The sequence below is a fragment of the Micromys minutus genome (genome assembly GCF_963924665.1).
Source record: "Micromys minutus genome assembly, chromosome: 13".
NCBI lineage: Eukaryota > Metazoa > Chordata > Mammalia > Rodentia > Muridae > Micromys > Micromys minutus.
The window spans coordinates 1,246,829-1,266,990 of NC_137982.1; the positions used below are offsets into that span (position 1 = coordinate 1,246,829).

The following is a 20,162-nucleotide window of genomic DNA, read 5'->3' on the forward strand; positions in this document are numbered from 1 at the left end:
AATGACCTAATCACTAACACATTGTTTCTCTAATATCGAACATCTTAATGTGTGACATAGTATTGTTATTTGGTTGATTTTTATTTCTGTTGAGCATCTGTTCATCTGGCTATTTTCATGTCATCATTAAAGAAATGTCTATTCAAATCCCACAGTAACAGGTGTTGCTTAGCAGTTAAAGAGTACTTACTGTTCTTCCAGAAGATATAAGTTCAATTCCCAGAACCCACATCAGACAGCTCACAAACACCTGTAATTCTAGTCAAGCCCTTCTTCTAGCTTCTGTAGGCACCCACCCACCCATGACATTAAAATACATAAACACAAGGATGAATAAAAATTAAAAATAGGGGCTGGAGAGTTAGCTTAGCACTTATGAGTACTGGATGCTCTTCCAGAGGTCCTGAGTTCAATCCCCAACACCCACATGGTGGTTCGCCCACATGGGATCTGATGAGATCTTTTGCCATGCTAAACAAAAAAAGTTTAAAAGAGTAATAAAAAAAAGTGAAAATTAATTTTTCCCCCATAGTTCCTTTGACGCTGGAGAGGGCTCAGAGGCTAAAAGCACTGACTATTCTTTTATAGGGTATGAGATATGGCCTAGTAGTTAAAGAGACTATGCTGTTCTTGCAAAGGGTCCAGGTAAAGCTCCACATACCTGGTGGCTCAGAACCATGTGTAATCCCAGTCTCTGGGGATCTGAGGATCACCCTCTCCCAAGCTCCATAGGTGCTACAAATCACATGGTGCAGACTGACTGTCTCACTGCTATTGAATTGTAGTACTTCTCTATGTAATACAAAGACCAATTTCTTGTCAGAAGACAAAAGTTTCCAAATAATTTTGGCCTATTCTATAGACTTGATTTTTCTTCAGGGTATATTTTGACATACATATATTTTATGTGGGTTGCTTGTGTTTTTGGTCTTGTACTAATTAGGGTTCTCTAGGGGAACAGAACTGACAGAATGAATATATATATATATATATATATATATATATATATATATATATATATATATAATTTATTATGGGATTTATTAGAATAGTTTACATGACATGATCCAGCTACTCTAACATAATAATAGAAGGTCCAAAAATCCAGTATGTGTTCTGTCCAGAAAACTAGATGTCTCAGCTGATCTTCTCAGTATATGCCAGAAGAAGTACAACTCTAATGCCAGGGAAGAAAAGGACTTGGAGTGAGACCAAGAGCAAGCAGGCAAAGAAAGCAAGCAAGCTTCCTTCCTCCTGTCCTTATATAGGCTGCCAGCAGGTGTGGCCCAGATTAAAGGTGAATTTTCACACCTAAAAAAATCTGGATTAAAACTGTAACTTCCTGCTTCAAAGATCCAGACTGATGTGAGTTCACCCATTTCCAAAGATTTAGTTAATGTGCTCAGCCATTTATATTTTAGTTAATTCTACATGTTGACAACTAGGAATAGCAATCACAAGACCAGACCACCCCTTGTCAGTATAATACAGAATCATATCTCCCTGAACACAGGGACCCCAATGAAGGTGATAAAGAAAGGCCTGAAGGAGCTGAAAGGGTCTGCAACCTCACGAGAAGAACATTATCAACCAACCAAACTCTCCACAACTCCCATGGACTAAAACTCCAACCACTGAGCACACATGGAGAGACCCATGGCTCCAGTTGCATATGTAGCAAAGATAGCAGTGTCTGGCATCAATGGGAGAAGAGGTCTTTGGTCCAGTTACGGGAATGCCAGGGAACTGAGGAAGAGAGGGTGACTGGGAGAGGGTGCACCTTCACAGACACAAGTTGAGGGAGAGGGGGAATGGGAGCGTAGTGGGGGAAGGGAATATCATTTAATTTATTGATTTATATTTAATTTAAAAAAAGAATCATATATCCTTATGTCATGGTGAAAACAATAACCAGGTCATAATTATGCCTAACATGACATAACCATCCCTTGTACAACCGCAATTACATATTTAAGATAGTTGGCAATGTCCCTTGAGGAACATTCTTTTAGTATCTAATTTATTCTGCATTACATTATTAAGAAATAAAAAAAAAAAAAAAAAAAACAATTATCTGCACAAAACCATTCTTAACAAAATACAACAGGAAAACTCATGTCAATTATAAGCCTTATTCTGCAGTTGGTCATGGGGCCTTAGCTAGTATGTACACCAGCCTTACCCAAAAGCCCATTCTGTATTTCCTCTAATCTTAGCAAGCACAAGTCTTAGCTCTTTCCCTAGAGGAGTGGTCTGCACTTTCATTACTGAAGAGTCTTTAATCATCCTGCTTGAACTAGGTTGTTGAATTTCCCATTGATTTTAATCCCAGGACATGGTAGCACCAAGAGATGGCCTTAAAGGATGTCCTGCACTCCAAACCTAATCTTTCTTACCTCCACTGTGGAGAAGCAATCCAATTTTCCCTTACTAATCTGATCAATCACCTAACACTGATCAATTTCTAATACTGTTGCTCTTTTCTTGGCTTGTTCCCTTCAGGGTATCAGAAGCCCAAACTGTCCAGGAGAGAACTCTGAGCTTCCAGTTCAGTGTAATGTTTGTTGTGAAGCAAAAGCACTCCTCCCTCTGGAAACTTCTGAGCCAGCAGAAGGTCCTGACAACAAGAAGCAAAACATTTCCTAAGGGAAAATTCCAGGAGAGACAGTGAGTGGAACTATTAATTCCCAGACCCCAAAGATCCTGGTTATGAGAGAAATACTGTCATATGTTGGATGCTGATATAAAACATATACCACCTTCTGGTGAACCCTACCCCAACCCTTCAGGTTGTGCCTAATTAGCGCTATCACTGTCTTCAAAGAGCCATTCCAAGTTTCTATCGGACCAGCTGCTTCTGGATGTGAGAGAACATGGTAACACCAGTGGAGGCCATATTCACGGGCCACTGCCACACTTCTCTGGCAGTGAAGTTACTTCCTTGGTCAGAAAAAGTACTATATCGAATACCATATGGTGGATAAGGCATTCTCTAAGTTCATTCTATAAGTTGTTTTGGCAAAAGCATTACATGCAAGGAAGGCAAATACACAAGCAGAAATAAGATTCTACTCCAGCAAGGACAAAACACTGTCATTTGAACAGAGGAATCAATTTGTTACCAGGTTGGTCACCCAGAAAACAGTGTCCTATCTGGGGCTCAGTGTTGGTCTCTACTGTTAGCAGATCTTGCACTCAGTAAGGCTGTATTCAGGTGGTCCTTGTGACTGGAAGTGCATGTTGGCAAGCTCATGCATCACGCCCTTCTGTGCCATAACGGCTACTTTGTTAATGGGCCCTTTGGACAGTGACAGGAATGGCTGCAGAAGAGTCTGACTGTCCAGAATGGTCATCCTATCTACTTGATTACTGACCCCTCTTCAGCTGAAGTCACCTTTTGAGGAGCATTTACATGGGACAAGTATAACTAGAGACACAAATATTTTCACATCCTCTGCCCATATGGAGAGATCTAATCACATATTTCTTCTCCAGATATCTTTCTCAATTTTCTAACCATGGTCTTCCCAAGTCCCTAACCGTCCACCCAATCCATTGACTACAACCCCGCATATTAGTGAACAATTACATATCTGGGCATTTCTACTTCCAAACAAAATATATAATAATGTGTACCACCCAATGCTCTGCCCACTGTGAAGATTTCCTTTCACCTAGGGTTGTCCCAGAAAGGGGTTATAACTGCAGCTGTGCACTTTTGGGTGGTGCCTGCAAAAGAATCACAGGTTGGCAGGTCTTCTATTCCTCAGTCAATAGATCATGAGGCTGTAAGTGCACTTTTGGCAGCATTAGCATTGTCATGGAAGTAGAAACCATAGGTTTGTGGGTAACTTCATGCAACTTACTTGTGCCTCCAGAACCTAGCCAGGCTTAGTCACTTCCACTTGATAACAGATGGCTGCTATGCATGTCCTACTTTATGACTTGGGGTTAGATAATACCCAGCTAATGGTGGCAGTTCAGGTCACACGATAACTTGGTAGCCAGCTGTCAAATGTTCAATTTCCACAAAAGCCCAATAGCAGGCCAAGAATAATGGCAAAATTTGCCCTAATTTCTACGGTTCTCCCAGGGATGCGACACTGCTTTGATTCACTATTTTCCCTGGCAGAGGAAACTAAAAAGATTTCCATCTAGTCTTTCCAACCATAACAGCCCTCACTCCACAGGTCAGGGAACCAATGTGAGAATTCTGCCACCTTCTAAGTCTATCTCTTTCAAATATACATCCTGAGACTGGGGAAATAACCACAGAATGAGTTCAGGGACCCACTAGACCTACTGTGAGTCAGACTTCAGCCAAAACTCCATTAATCCCCTGGCCTCCATAAGTTCCTACTTTAACTGGAGGCCACAATGTTTTTGGGGATCTCCCAGAATCAATGAGACTCTGGAGAGTCTGACTGTTCCCTCGCCCCAGTATACCCTTGTCAAAGGCCATAGTACCCTCTGGGGAAAGGCTAGCAATAAAATTCCTAGGTAATTTACTAAGGTCCTTCCCCAGGGGAACCTGGGTAACCCTTCACTCAAGGGGTTCTAGGTGTGCAAACTGGCTCAAGTCTGAAATTTTATTCACAGACCTAGATTCTAACTTTGCCATGATTCAGTGGGGCCTTTCTTTCACTTGTTTGAGAATTTTTTCACTTGTCCAGATCAAACAAAACTTCAGTAGGCCTCTCATCTAGTTCATGCCCGGAAACACCATGACTGATCATCAAAGGTCCAGATGAGTGAGGCCGTCAGAGTCAGTTCATGACTGTCCTGACCGTTACGGGCTGGCCATTCCTCACCTCACGGTCACACATTGATTTGTCGGTGCTATGACGTCTACAATCAGCTTGCCTTTCACGATTCACTGCTGCCATCTGGCCCCTGCTACCTTGGGCACAATTAGAGCTACAGCATTTCATTCATTCAGCAGAGTAGCAGCATCTCCAGCCCTGCAGTCCAGCACAAGAAAAAGGGCGACAACGCTTCTCAAATGTGCTGCTGCTCCTCTCCACATTCTGCATCTTACAGGATTAGTGATGGGCTTTCTTCTGGGCCCTCCCGTTGTGGAGGATTGGGTTTTACACAGTGTACTCGCTCTAGCATTACAACTTCCCTGAGCCCTACAATCCCTTCATCAACACAAACCAAGGGATATCAGGCATCAACTATCCTTGTCAGTAGGCCATCTTATGACAAGCAATTCAGCCAACCATTCAAACTACAGGGACCAAGTGCATCCTTCACCCGCATGCCCCATATCACTAGACTCCCAAGAATTTCACTGAGGTAGGATGCCCTTAAATTTTGGTTGGATATATTTCCCATCCTCTGAGCATACACATTACTAACAAGTCCAAAGTACTGCCTTCTGCTCACGTCCAATCAGCATGATATCATCAATACAGTGTACCAATGTGATACTGGCTGGTCATCCAGGGGAATGAGCCATATCTGAGACTAAGTGTTAGTCTCTGTTATGGGCAGAACTGGTTATAAGCACTGGAGAGGCTAGATACCTTCCTCAATTAATTGTATTCTACCTTACTTACTGAGGCAAGGTCTCTATATGAGCTCACCAATTGAGCCAATCTAGCTAGATGTAGAAACCCTATCTCTTCAAGTGCTGGCATTAAGAGCAGGCATCTCCCTGGCTTTTATGTGGAGCTGAGGATCTGAACGCCTATGTACTGAGCCATTCACTGTCCTCTGTTTGCTTCCCATATTCATTGCCTGGACTGTCCTACACTGAAGGAGATACACAGGGTTCCCACGCTCTGCCAGCAAAGGTTTTTCACATCTGACTGAAAAACAAAAGGGTTAGAGTCAGGGACTTATATCTCTCTGAGGTAGAAATCAACCACCCAATATAGCTTGTCTACAGTTTTAGGCATAAAGTGCACTTTTAGCCAAGGGGAATCTGCTCATCTCTGCTTGAGTTAAGCCCACTGGTTCAGCAGGAGGAAAAAGAACAGAGCCTTCTGTGATAATCCATCATAGTGGTATTAAAAATTAATGTCTGGAATCAGAGCCTGATCCCCAATGAACAAAAGGGCATACAGAAGAATGCGGTCATGAGAAGCAGAACAGGATGGAAACTTCGAGCATCACATCTGTATACAAAGGAGTAGGCTCCCTTCGTACCACACTAATACTTATATGCCTCAACCTCTGGTTTTCCCAGAAGCCTGCTGTAACACCCTTAGAGTTAAACTTCTATAATCGACAGCGATGAGGAGAGATGGCCTGCAGGGCCTGCTTCTCTCCAAGAAACATGCAGAACAGATTCTGTTCTTCATCCTGGAAAGTGGGACAAGCCCTGAAGTGGCAACAGAAAAACAACTTGGGCTAGGGAAGAATCTGTCACTACAGAACCAAAACAAGCCAGCCACTGCTGAAGCACTTCACATTTACATTTGAGGCTACTTCAGTAGGTGCAGAGTAACAGGCTAACTAACTAGCAGTTTGCGGGGAAACACAGCCTAAAGGAAAGGACAAGAAACAATAAATGGAAGGACTGATGAACAAACGGGGCATCTAGTTTTTAAAAGGTCTGACAGAAAATAATAAAAGGACACAACACAAACACTGACTTTAACACTCCTTGTCACTCCTATGTGAAACTGTAATTGTTCCAAACCAGCAACACTGGCATAGGCTCTTGGCCACGTCTACTGTGAGAATGAAGACAATTCTCAGCAATCAGACGGTCGACATTCCAGAAAATATCACTCTGAAGGGGCGGACAAGCACTGTGAAAGGCCCCAGGGGAACTCCACAGAGGTACAATAGCATCAATGTAGAGCTGAGTCTTCTTGGAAATAAATGAAAGGGCTCCATGTTGACAATGGTGGGGTAACAGAAAGGAGCTGGCCACTGCCAGAACCCTCTGCAATCATATTCAGAACATGATCAGGGTCTCACGCTGGACTTCTGTTACGAGGTGAGGTCTGTGGATGCTCACTTCCCCATCAACATCGTTATTCAGGAGAATGGGTCTTTGGTTGGAATCTGAAATTTCTTGGGTAAAAATACATCTGCAGGGTTCGCATGAGGACAGGTGTTTGTCTTTGTTGTTAATGGAGGGAAATCTGTTACCTCAGCACTCAGGAAGTTAAGGCCAGAAGGAGAGTTCAAGGCCAGCTTGAGCACAGAATGAGGGAAAAAAAACAGGAAAGGACAGACAGGGGCTCAAAGGAGAAAGAAGAGAGAAGGTAAAGGACAGTGACCAGAAGAAGGGAAAGATACTTAAAAAGTAAAAGGGGGGAGGGCAGAAAAGATGATTTGGAGGTTTGAGAGTACATGTTGCTCTTGCAGAGAAACCTGGTGCCGTCCCCAACACCTACACAGCAGCTAAAGCAACCTGTGACTCCAACACCCTCCTCCTCTGACCTCCAAGGGCATCAGGCATGCATGTGGTGGTGCAGAGACATACAGGCAAGCAAGACACTCGTAGACAGAGGAAGTGGGGTGGAGGAGACCAGTGGCAAGTAGAACCTTTCTAAAATAAACCTTCCAGATCAGGCACTTTCCAACTTGAACTTTTCCACTGGTTCATGATAGAAGGAGAAGCTCATCTCCTCAGATGTTAAGTACATACACCGTACAGACTGGTGAAAAAAGCCTGGTTGAATCTGAGGCATCTGTCACACAGAGACACAGAAGGTACTGATGAGGTATCCTGTGGGACGGTCCTGTGCTATCCCACCTCAAATAAAATCCTCTCACAATTGGGCTGGAAAGATGGGCCATCAGTTAATCACATGTATAGTTCTGGAAGAGGAGTGAGCATCTGGGTCAAGTAACTCAAAACTGCCTGTAATTCCAGTTCCACAAGATCCAATCTCCTCTTTTGGTCTCCTTGGGCACCCTTACTCAGGCGCACATATCCACATACAAGCATAAACATATTTTTAAAAAACAGGAGTAAAAAAGCTGAGCATGGTGGCACACGCCTTTAATCCCAGCACTTGAGAGTCAGAAGAAGTCTACCTGGTCTACAGAGCTAGTACCACAACACATAGGGCTACAAACAAAAACTCTGGGAAAAAATAAAATAGAACAATACCAATAATAAAACAAAAATGAAATAAAATAAAAATAAATATATAAGGAAAGCCACACACAACAACAACAACAACAATAATAATAATCACTAGCCACTTCTCCCATTGACAAGCCCTGTAGCAGGCCCAGAATGAGCTAGTTCATCTATACAGCTAGCGATGAACTCGAGCCCGAGGACAGCTCTCCGCACCTTGGCCTAGCACCTTAGTGCCTCTACCTGCACTTCACTGTGTCAGTAAGAAACACAACAAACATCTTGAGGCTAGAAGCAAGTCAGGAGAGCAAAATAGGTGTCATAAAGTCTTGAGGGCAGAGGGCTTCTTAGCCATGCAAAACTATCACCGTATGTCCAAAAATAGCCATCATCAACTGCTGGAGAGCAACACGCTCACCACATGCATGAGGAGTGGGAGTTGGGGCACGAGGTGACTGGTTTACCTGTCTGGGACTTTGTGGTGGCCATGTAGCACTGATTCTGAGGTAGCGACTGGTGGAGGGCTGGGAAGGTTGGTATAAGCTGCTGTCGCCCACATTCAGAAATGTTTCTGTTCATATCCTCTTTTGGTTCCTTATGGTCTTGAACTTCTCTATGGTCTTTGCTGGCTGCATGCTTCAAAAGAAAGACAAATAATTAATGACTGCAGAAGGAGATGGTGGCTGAAATAACATGCATCAACATCAATGCTTTTCTCATTAATTCCCATCTACTGAAACACAGGCCATTGAAGAGGAAGACAGAAAGTCCACAAATTCAAGAAGTACAGCTATTTGCAAAGAACCTAACTCCAGACGCACAGGAGCAGAACACTCAGTCTTACCGTCTTACCGTGCTCTGCTGGCTCAGGTATGAGACAGCTGATTTCAGTTTAAATGCATTTCTAGCAAACAAGTCATTTAATAATTCCTCTTTGTCACAAGAGTGTCAATTCCATCCCAGATACCAACTGAGGAGTAAGGCGGGTGAAGACTCACAAAGACAATTCCTTGTGATCTAAAATAATAGATAGTCTTCACTGCAGAAGAATAGTAACTTGGAGGCACTTAGATAAGAAGCCCAGTAAAATTCACCAGGCAGTGGTGGCACACACCTTTAATCCCAGCACTAGGGAGGCAGAGGCAGGCAGATCTTCTGAGTTCAAGGACAGGCTGGTCTACATAGCAAGTTCCAGGGCCTAGAGAAACCCTATCTTGGAAAAGAACAAAAAGAAGCTAAACTGTAAAGGTAGAGGAGGAAGTCTTGCTAGCATACTGCTGCTCTACCTGCAGGGCAGACAGAGACAGAGAGGCAAGTAGATTTCTCCTAGGCTGCCTTGTTTCTTAAAAGTGGTATTCAAGGGCGCAGGGCCATCTCTCAATCTCCTTAACTGGTTTTTAGTCTAGTTTCCTGCAAAGCAGTAACCCGTGAGACCATTAATAAACCCTCAGTGCTTGACACCCCTGATCTCCTTCACAAGGCCAAACCTCCCTCTATCTGTGTCCACAACTCACAGGTGTTTTTGAGTGAGTTTAAGCAACATACAATTCACCTTCAACTAAATTTTATAGTATACATAAGTAATTGCCTAATAGTGTAAAGCATTCAAAGGCAAGTCTGTCTTCAGCATACATGGCTTCTGAGGACAAAAAATATCTACATATGAAAGAATGAAGTATCACAGGTATGGTGGTACAGGACTTTAATCCCAGCACCTCAGGAGGCAGAGGATCTAGGCCAGGGCCTACTGAGGCCCCTCCTTAAAGGAGACGTGTACAGAGAAGAGCACTGGCTACTCTTACAGAGGACTCTGCTTCACTTCCCAGCAGCCACACCATAGCTTACAACCATTTGTAACTCCAGGCCAAATGGAATTAAACACCTCTTCCAGCCTTTGTAGATACTGCATGTACATGGTGCACAGACATGTGGGCAAGCAAAACACACATACACATAAAATAAAATGAAATGTTTTTAAACGTTTAAAGAAAGATATCTGAATATCCTAGGAGATCTTGTGGCACACTCCTTTAATGCCAGCACTGAGAAGGCAGAGGCAGGTGGACTTCTGTTGACTTTGAGGCCTGTGTTGTCTACACACTAAGTTCCAGGACAGTCAGAACTATGTAGAAAGACCCTGTCTCAGATAGACTGGATGGATGGACGGACAAACACACAGATAGATATAATCAAATAAAAAGTAAAAACAAAAAATGAGGAAGAGGTAGAAGGAGACCTATTATCTCATACCACATACAACACACACACTGTTCCCTACCCCCCCCCCAGCACACACACAGATACATCCCCTTCTCATCCACCTACTAGCATCAACTGCTCAGGATTCTACCCAGACAGAACCTGGGCAGCAGTGTGAGTTCTCAGACTGACAATTCATTGCAATCAGAACTCAACACTGAACTCCATCATTAACAAGAACCAATCTCCCACATATGGCATGGCAGAACCATCTCCCACTACACATCTAAACTAAATTAGCTAGAACATGTAGGAAAAAGGTGCAGAAACAGATCCAGAGAGAAAAGTAGATAACTATTACAAACAATTCATATGTACAATTCAGACAGGAAAGAAGCTGGAGAAACTAAAGATCTGGGTCAAGTAAAGAGCTCTCACAAATGACACCAAGAACATAGCCTCAGATATAAAACTGGTCAGTTGAATTCAACTGAAATGACACATCAAACTTCAGTTCATCTCAATGAAAAATCAGGGTAAGGTGGGAAGCAAATGTAAGAATAGCAGGCAGAAGACCGAGCTGCTGCACAACATGGTGATTATACTCTTAACACAGAAATAGGAAAAATTATCTACAGACAACGTAAGTGGTCACAACAGCTGTAACTGCCCAAGACTAGATACACTAACTCAGAAGACAGAAGCAGAAAGATCGCTGTTTGAAGCAAGACAGGTCTGCCTAGCAAGTTCAAGACAAGCCCTGGACACCAAGGAGGGAATGAGAAGGGCAGGACAGGGGACATGAACAGACGTAGATGGGACTGATGCCTCATAACTGACAAGAAGCCCTGTAGACAGCCCTTACCCAGGAATCCTGGAGCTAAGAATTTATTTATCTCAGTAGTAGGGGGCTTGCCCACTGGGTTGAAAAGCAGCACTGAGTATGGAAAAAAGGAAAGGGAAGCAAGGGAAATATTAAAAGCTAATAAAATACTTGATAATAAAAAGGTAAAAGATGTAAGAGGAACAACAGGGTTGGCAAAGGAGCACCAAGAAAAGCCACATCACATTTGCAAGTTCAAAAAAGTTCAAATTAAATCCTAGCAAAGCATTGACACCACCACCAACGGCCGCACAAATGCTGGGAAGGACACCAGAAACCAGGTAGCTCCAAGAAGAAAGCTTGCCAAGGCTGATGACCTAAATTCAACCCCAAGACCTACATTGTGAAAGGACAAAGCCAAGTATTAAAAACTGCCCATATGACTATGGCACATACGCACTGTGTGTGTACAAACTTACTCATGTATAATAAATGACAAATACATAAAATACAATTTTGAAACTTTTTAAATGAGAAGACTGAAAATGCACATATATATGTTAATATTATTTTTAAGCTTCCTGTTAACTTTTTTGGTTTTTCTATCATATTTTTTAAAAGATTTATTCATTTATTGTGTATAGAATTCTGCCTGCATGTACACTTGCACAGCAGAAGAGGGCACCAGAGCCCATTAAGGATGGTCGTGAGCCACCATGTGGTTGCTGGGAATTGAACTCAGGACCTGTGGAAGAGCAGTCAGTGCTCTTAACTGCTGAGCCATCTCTGCAGCCCTACTATCTAACATATTTTAATGTATATTTTTTGCATATATATCTGTTTGAGGATATCAGGTCCCCTGGAACTGGAGTTACAGACAGTTGTGAACTGTGCGTGGGTGCTAGGAATTGAACCCAGGTCCCCTGGAAGAGCAGCCAGTGTTCCTAACCATTGATCCACCTCTCCAGTCTTAATATATTGATTTGTTTTGTTTCTGTTTGGTTGTTTCTGTTTTTGTTTTTGTTTTTTTTTGTGGTAAAAGACTCTATCCCCAGCTGTCCTAGAATTCACAAGCATCCATAAGTGCTAAAATTACCAATTACCCTCTTTTTATTTTGGTTTTTTTTTTTTCTTAAAAATACATAGTTAAGTTGGTGAGTTGGTCTGAATATGGGTATGTGAAAATCAATGCATGTATCTGAGGCAGCCAGAAGCAGGTGGTGTGACCTACCTAATACAGATGCTAGGAACCAACCTAGGGTCCTCTGGATCTGCAATAATAGAAGCTCTTCGTGCTCACAAACATACTTGGGAAACCAGGATGTTAAGCACACAGAACTGTCTCTTCAAAGGAAGAGATGTATAAACTGCTTTCTCTCCAAACAGCTGGCAACAGACAGGGTTAACAGCCTGGTGACCTCTGTGGTATCTGTAGAGCTGGGCTACCTTTGGCTCCCCAGACTGTTTATCTTAGACTTTTCCTCCCTAGACCTAGATTGTTGTTTCTAAGTCAGCTGCATCTAACTTTATGGGAGATGTTGCATGGATCTTACAAATGGCGCAGAGGTAGTTGGCAGCCTGGTGACGACCTCTTATGGCCAGGCAATACAGACTCTTATATTTACCAAGCTAGCCAAGCTGACAATTTGGGTCCCCCAGGCCAAGGTAACTAACAGATGTTCCTTAAGGTTAAACCACACGAATGCCTGGCAAGAGGGCAGAACACCTGGTGGCTGTGGACTCCATACTGCAAAGATGTCTGGTGGCAAGCAGCTCCAACCTCTACCCAATGCAGTGGTGGCTACTAATACACACATGGTACTTGGGCATTCTGAACCAGTATCACAAAGATAGAGACAAGCACTCTTGGAAAAACACCATCAATTAAAAGCTGCTACATTCAATTAGAACTTCTCTGAGGAATTGGAATCCTTAGAGACTGTGGAAGAACTGGTAATATCTCTCCACCCACCCCATCATCTTCATGTCTGCATCTGTGTGTATATAAAGAAAGGGGTGTCTGTCTATACACCAAAGGTTTAATAACACTAGATCCTGTTCCCCAATCACTTCTCCACCTCATGTTTTGAGAGACTCTCTCCACTCAACCTGGAGCTACTGATCCAACTAGCCTGGCTAGCCAGCATCACCCAGGTTTCCTCGTTTCCACCACAGTAACACAAGAAGAACAAGCATGGGACACTGTGCCCAGCTTTTATGTGAATGCTGGGGACAAGCTCGGGTGTTCATTCCCATTCAGCAGACACTTTGGTCACTGAGCCACCTCTTCAGTGTGTGTGTAAAGATGAAATATAAGTTGGGCACAGTAGTATATACCCACAATTTCAGAATTTGGAAGGTAGGGGCAGGCATAACAGGAATGTGAGCCTGAGTCCAGCCTGAACTAAATAAAACCCTATTGAAAACCAAAACATAAATATAATTCATAACTGTTTTTAAAAATTAAAAAAACAAGCTGAAGAGGTGGCTCAGCAGTTAAGAGCACTGACTGTTCTTCTAGAGGTCCTGAGTTCAATTCCCAGCACCCACATGGTGGCTCACAACCATCTATAATGAGATCTGATGCCCTCTTCTGGTGTGTCTGAAGACAGGGACAGTGTACTCATATAAAATAAATAAATCTTTTTAAAAAAATTAAAAAGACTAACCAGAAATTTGGAGTATTAAAAAAAAACAGGTATTAAAATTTTAAGACATCAACATAAAGAATAGAACATAAGAGTTAAAGCATCAAGCAGGAAGTAGAGAACAAGCCAGGAGCCACTATACAAGTGCACACGTATAAGGGAGTCTCTGGGAGGAAACAAACAACCACACACCATACACTACGTTTCTAGAACTGACCTTACCAATCGACAGACTGATAGAGTCCTGGGGAAAAGCTCCAAGCACGAAGCCCCAAAAGCTACAGAAAAAACAGCAAATGGTCTGCACCTGTAGGGCACTAGAAATCGCACTGGAATGTGATCATGAATGTAGAATCCACCCAAGCTAAATCCATGTCAGGAAACAAAACAACAGTATTCCACTCATTACAGGGAGCAGTGCTCCAGCCGGGACTCGTCTTGCTCTCAGTGGCCCTGAACAAGGCAAGCCTTTCAGAAAGAGCAGTGGTGGTTCATGCCTTCATCCCAGCACTCGGAGACAGAGGCAGTTGATCTGTGGGTTTGGATCTACAGAGCTAGTTTCAGGACAGCCAAATCTACACAGAGGAATGGGGAGCGGTATTTACTGACAGATGACTCATCTTAGAGTGTCATCTGACTTTGTTGTTCATATTGGCTACCTACTGATGACTACTGCCATTAACTGGCTTTTCCCTTTGTTGAGTCAAAGTCTATTTGTTTTCAATGCAAAAGAGAAGAAAAGAAGACAAAATTACCAGGCCCAGGATGGACTTCGGCATGGTCTTGCGTGCCCTGTGAACCCTGACATCAGTGCCCGAGGCTGTAGGCTTTCTGTCCTCTGTGTCTGCACTCCCTTCCCCAGGCACAGTGGGTGCTGTGGTTGGTGTCTGAGGAAGTGCACTTGGAGTCCTGCATTTACTGGCTCCTCCAGGAAGAGTTTTTGCGGCATGACCAGGAAGCGAGGAATTTAGAGTGTTGGGAGTCCTCAAGGGCTGCCCCTGCAGGGCTGGTTTATTTAAGAAATATCCATTGCTGCCAATGACAGATGTCTGCATGAAGTCGTCAGCTGTGACATGGTTTTGCTTTCCGACTTCTGTGTCTCTTTCTGAAACCCCATTTTCCGCCACCCGAGATACTCTGTTGGTACCTTCCGGTGGGCTAGCTCTTGTGTTCTCCTGAGTATGTTTGGGTGCGTTTGGAAGGCTGGTGTCGCCACTCCTTTCACAAGACCCATTTGTTTCTCCATCTGCAGCCATGGGAGACTCTCCTGCTTGCTTCTCTGTGGAACCTTCATCAGCAGCCATAGGTGTATCTGTGAACAAAGAAAGGAGTGTCACAGCTTCTGGGACCCATCAATCCACATAACTATCACCATAAATTACAGTTTCTTTGGCTGGCACACATAGAGCTACTTACAATTCTGGCATGTAGTTCAATGGGAAAACATGTACAAGGCCCTGGGTTCAATTCTCAGCACAAAACAAAAACAAAAACATGCCTGCCTTCAAAAATCATTTGTCTCATATACAAACCAACATTTAAAATTCTAATCAATTAAATGCAAATGTATTTTTTTAAAAAAATACTAACTTTTGGTTAAGTTTGAGAAGTCAGCCTATTTTTAAAAAGCTTGCATGAGTCTGGCTCAGAGAGATGGCTCAAAGGGTAAGAGCAATTGTTGCTCTTCCAGGGGTCCTGAGTTCAATTCCCAGCAACCACATGGTGGCTCATAGCCATCTATAATGGGATCAGATGCCCTCCTCTGGCCTGCAGGGATATATGTGGCTAGAGTATTCATACATGTAATTTCTTTAAAAGCTAGATATGAAACTAGATATGAAAAAAGGCACAACTTATAACAAAGTTAGTTGGCAAGACATTCAGAGATGAAGAGCTTAACAGAAAACATACATGTGACAAGGACAATTCTCTGTATCTGCCTACCCAACAGACCTGCAGAGGCTGAGAACCTCCTGTGTAAACAAAATGTGATAAAACTTACAGCATATCAGCGAAAACACCAAGAAAAGGGGGAAAATGAAAAGAAAATGAGCTGATACTTAGGGAATAGTAAAGCAGTGTTACATCCTTGAAGGGAAAAATATTTAAAAAAGCCTTAACACAAGAGTTCCAAGCTATCTAGTACTATATAGAGACCCTACCTCAAATACATACATACATACATACATACATACATACATACATACATACATACATACATACATACATACAGTGGAGGGAAGTGAAAGGGATATATATATATATATATATATATATATATATATATATATATATATATAAATAATTGATTTTTTTGAGGAAAAATTATGAGTTCCCTATTTTAAAAAGGACAAATGTAGATACAAATTTCAGATTAAACCATTAACAAGATAAAAGATAATGGAGCATCATTTTTAAACTGTTCAGGAAAGACTAATTTAGGATTATTACATATAATGTCCTTCAAATGTGACAGACAAGGGCTGAGAAGACCATGCGCTGGTGAGTTTTAACCGTCAACTTGGCACAACCTAGATTCACATGGTAAAGAGTCCTAAGCTGCTTGAGTTTCTGCCCTGACTTCTGAATGTAAGCCGTTTCCTCCTCTTAAGATGCTTTTGTTAGTGTTTCATCCCAGCAACAGAAATAAACCCAGGAAAACGAACTCACAGAAAAGCAGCATAAGTAAGACTGACACTACAGAACACGCTGTGTAGACGAGCTCACTGGCCAGGCATGAGACAAACCTGGCATACATACCTTAAAAAGTGTGCGTGTGTGTGTGTGTGCGTGTGTGCGTGTGTGTGCTCGCGCGCACGCACATGAATGAGTGGTGTGTGCAAGTGCATGTGTCTGTTCAAGAATGGGAGAGATTAAAAATTATCCTGGAACTCTAAATAAGTTCCAAGAAAGTGAAAAGGCTGGGCGAGATCACAGGGAAGGGTGCAGGCAGCAAAGCCCCTCTCTTGTCGGGAACCTGGCCCTTACCTTCCCTTAGCAGCTCTGTTTTCATGCAGCAATCCTGCTTGGTCTCTTGCTTGGCCAGAACTGCCTGCCGGAGGGGGAAGAGAAAAAAGACAATGGGCATCTTCAAATCAAATCAATTACTAAAGTCCTCACCCTTCCAAAGAGGGTTTACTAGGCCACCATTAGCACAATCCCTCCAGGAAGAGGACTGACTTTCAGAAAACACCCCCAGGAAAAATTGCCTAGTCTGCCAGCTCTGAATAGTATTCCTGTTTGCTCGTTTCCTTTGTAATTTTGTTTTTGTTTTTTGAGACAAGACATCTCAGTCTAACAGCCCTGGCTTTCCTGGACCTCACTCTGTAGACAAGGCTGACCCTAAAGGTACATACCAGCCCCACCCTCTTAAAAATGTGTTTATATCCTTCTCACATAGTTAGAAATCTGAAATGCTTTGACTCTATTACAGCAATTTACTTTGATATGCATCTGTTAACTCTTTTCATTTACCTTAAGTCATTTTGTTAATGCTATTTAAATACTTCAAGTGTTTGACACCTATAAAAAAGTCACAGAAAGTGAGGCTGAAGAGATCCTCACTGGTTAAGAGCAATGCTGCTCTCCCAGAGGACTGGAATTCAGTTCTCAGTCCTCCATGAGGTGGCACAAAACTGCTCTAAGTCCAACTCCAGGGATCCAATGCCCTCTTCTGGAGTAATACAAGAAGAGTAACAGTATACAGCCACACACACATAATTTAAAAATAACAGGTCTGGTGTAGTGGCACACACTTTTAATTCCAGCACTTAGGGGAGAACTTTGTGAGTTCAAGGTCACCCTAACCTATATAGCAAGTTCCAGGCCAGCCAGAGTTACACAGTGAAACCCTCTCAAAATAGTAGCAGTAGCAGTAGTAGTAACAATAATAATTTTTTAAAGTTACAAAAGTGGGTAAATAAAATTAAATTAGACATTTAAGTTACTGTATTGGTCCATGTGGAGGGATATATCATATTTCCAAGGTCTTGAACACCAAAATTCCACACTCCTGAAACTACAAAAAAGACTTTCAACTTGTAGAACCTAAAGGTATGATCCCCATCGTAGTTCTGATAACCTCTGAGGAATACTTTCTTCAAAGATACCTAAAAGCTTCCTCAGAAAATCACAAGGATCCTTCAGCTCACTGTTAACTCTACTTTCCCAACCTCCCAAGAGCAGGTTCGTGCTCTTCTCTGCCCCAAGTCTAATATCGCACAAGCATCTAAAGAAACCTAGTCCTAGTTCTCTTACAAGAACTGGTAGAGAAACACAGGCCATCCCAACTTCAAGAAAGGAGCAGGAGGACCTACCTCACTTTCCCCTTCTAATCCTAGGCTAGTTCACGCACGTCTTCCAAGGACCGACAGGTGATTTTCAGTGTAGTCTAAGTCTAGGACCAGGATGTTTTTTTAGGTGTTTGCACAGACATTCAGGGAAGAGGTCCTGTTCGAACACACAGTTCCTACCCCTAACCTACAGGAAAAACCAATGGATGCTTATAACCATCACTGCTAATACCTGGAGTGAAGGTCAGTGAGGACCACTAAGTGCACTATCTAGTCCCAGATACAAAAAAAACCTCAGTGGGTGCATATAGGCCCTGTTTCACATCCATCAAGCTCAACTTAAGAGTTCTGAGCACAGACCAATTGAATGTGGTTTTCCATCTTCCCAGCCTGAGCGACAGTGACGTCACACTGACAAAAGCAAACACGTAAAACAAACCTCTGAGGCAAAACCATCTGCAGCACCTTTTCAGAAAAAGCTCATCACCTCCTTGTGATAGTTAATATGAATTATTAACTAGATAGGTTGGAAACATCTATGAGGGATTTTCTAGATTAGGTTAACTGAGGTGGTGTGACAATTAGCTGTATTTGTCAACACAACCTAGAGTCACCAGAGAAGAGAGCCTAACCATGGACTGTCCATATTGCGATAGTGTCAGAACACAGTCCAAGAATGGGGTCATACAAAGGGAATTCTGAGTGCTTGTAAGAAAACGTCAAGGAAAAAAGACAAGAGTCTTGTGACTTCAAAAAACACAGAACTTTCCTTGGAATGTGCTTTCATGCCTCTCCCAGTTGTAGCTGACTGGAGTTTACTTTAAATTATTCATTACAACTGGCTATTATTACTTATTTATATGCCTCTGTTAGGAAACCCTGCTACTTATTTAGATCAAAGTCTACCATGTCCAGATAGCTCCTCTGAGCTCAGCACAAAATGGAGGTCTCCCTTTTCCAGCAGGGATTCTCCTTTTCTGACCGTATCTGGGGAGCCCAACCCCACACCCTCTACCTAAGGAAGGTCACGTAGTCCTTGGCAAACCTACATGTTTACCTTCTCTTTCCCTATAAAAACCCACCCATCAAGTACCTAGATTCCTGGAATGCCTCTTCCTGGAATGCCTCTCCCTGCAAATCAGGCATTATAGTATTTTAAACTCTAGCCAATGCTTTACCTTCACCTGAAAATTCCTTCCCATGCTCCAATGTTCATACACGGCCTTTGTTTACCATGAGTAAAGTGTATACACCCAAGTTGTTTCACTGAATACTGTTGGAAAATGGCTTCAACTAAAACAGTTATAACACTGAAGTCCTTGGAGAAAACCTCCTGGTTCCCACCCCAGACCCTGGTACTTACTCCCAGCCAGACTGGGATCCTGCAGACCCCACCCATTCTAGACTCCAATTCACTATTCCAGGGTGCATGGACAACCTGAGGGAGAGCAGAACCCAGAACCACAGCTGCTGCCCAACCAAAACAGATACACATGCCTCTATGAAAAATGTTTTTGCCACATTAACACCTAGGAGTATAAACTAACTGCCTGGTCCTCTGAATGAAGTTGGCTGCTGCATTTAGCTTGCCTCATTTTTAGGCTTCACTCTCCAGGTCCCACCTCCAGTAGAGCAGTGAACAGGATGGCCTGTGAAGAAGCATCTTAGTTAACAGGTATGAGAAGACCCAACCCAGTGTGGGTGGCTCTGCTCTTTAAGTAGGGTCCTAAACTGTTTAAAAGTAGAAAAGCAGAGCTTAGTGGTAGCAAGCATGCATGTATATAGTCATTTCTTTCTACTTTTGAATGTGGATGTGATAGGAGTACCAAACCCTTTCTTTCCTAAGGAGCGTTTGTGCTGTGAAATTTATTAAAGCAACAGAAATGAATCTACAACAGGTGGGAAGACGGGATTACATAAAGTGAAATCCAGGGCTAAATACAAAGAGAGGAAGCAGACCACCTGCAACTCTCTTTTCATCTCTGCAGACATAATCACACATGGTACACAGACATACATGTAAGCAAAACATGCATGTATAAAGTAAATAAGTAAACCTTATAATAAATGGTTTTTACTATTATGGTAAATGCACGTGTATGGGTACACAGAATGACATCAGAAGACAACTTTCCAGAGTCAACTCTCTC

At 42.6% G+C, this 20,162-nt stretch overlaps 1 protein-coding gene across 8 annotated transcripts in view; it reads right to left on the minus strand.

Annotated features, from left to right (window-relative positions):
- The window catches only part of EHMT1 (euchromatic histone lysine methyltransferase 1), a gene marked incomplete at its 5' end in the record, with an annotated part of 130,325 nt that overhangs the window by 65,246 nt on the left and 44,917 nt on the right, over positions 1-20,162 (minus strand). For 7 of the 8 annotated variants that reach the window (XM_080928039.1, XM_080928042.1, XM_080928038.1 and 4 more), the window contains 3 exons: positions 8,515-8,686; positions 14,476-15,032; positions 16,709-16,772. In XM_080928039.1, coding sequence (XP_080784165.1) covers positions 8,515-8,686; positions 14,476-15,032; positions 16,709-16,772 — 793 coding nt within the window. The remainder of the gene's footprint in view (positions 1-8,514; positions 8,687-14,475; positions 15,033-16,708; positions 16,773-20,162) is intronic. The other variant, XM_080928043.1, reaches the window with a different exon arrangement.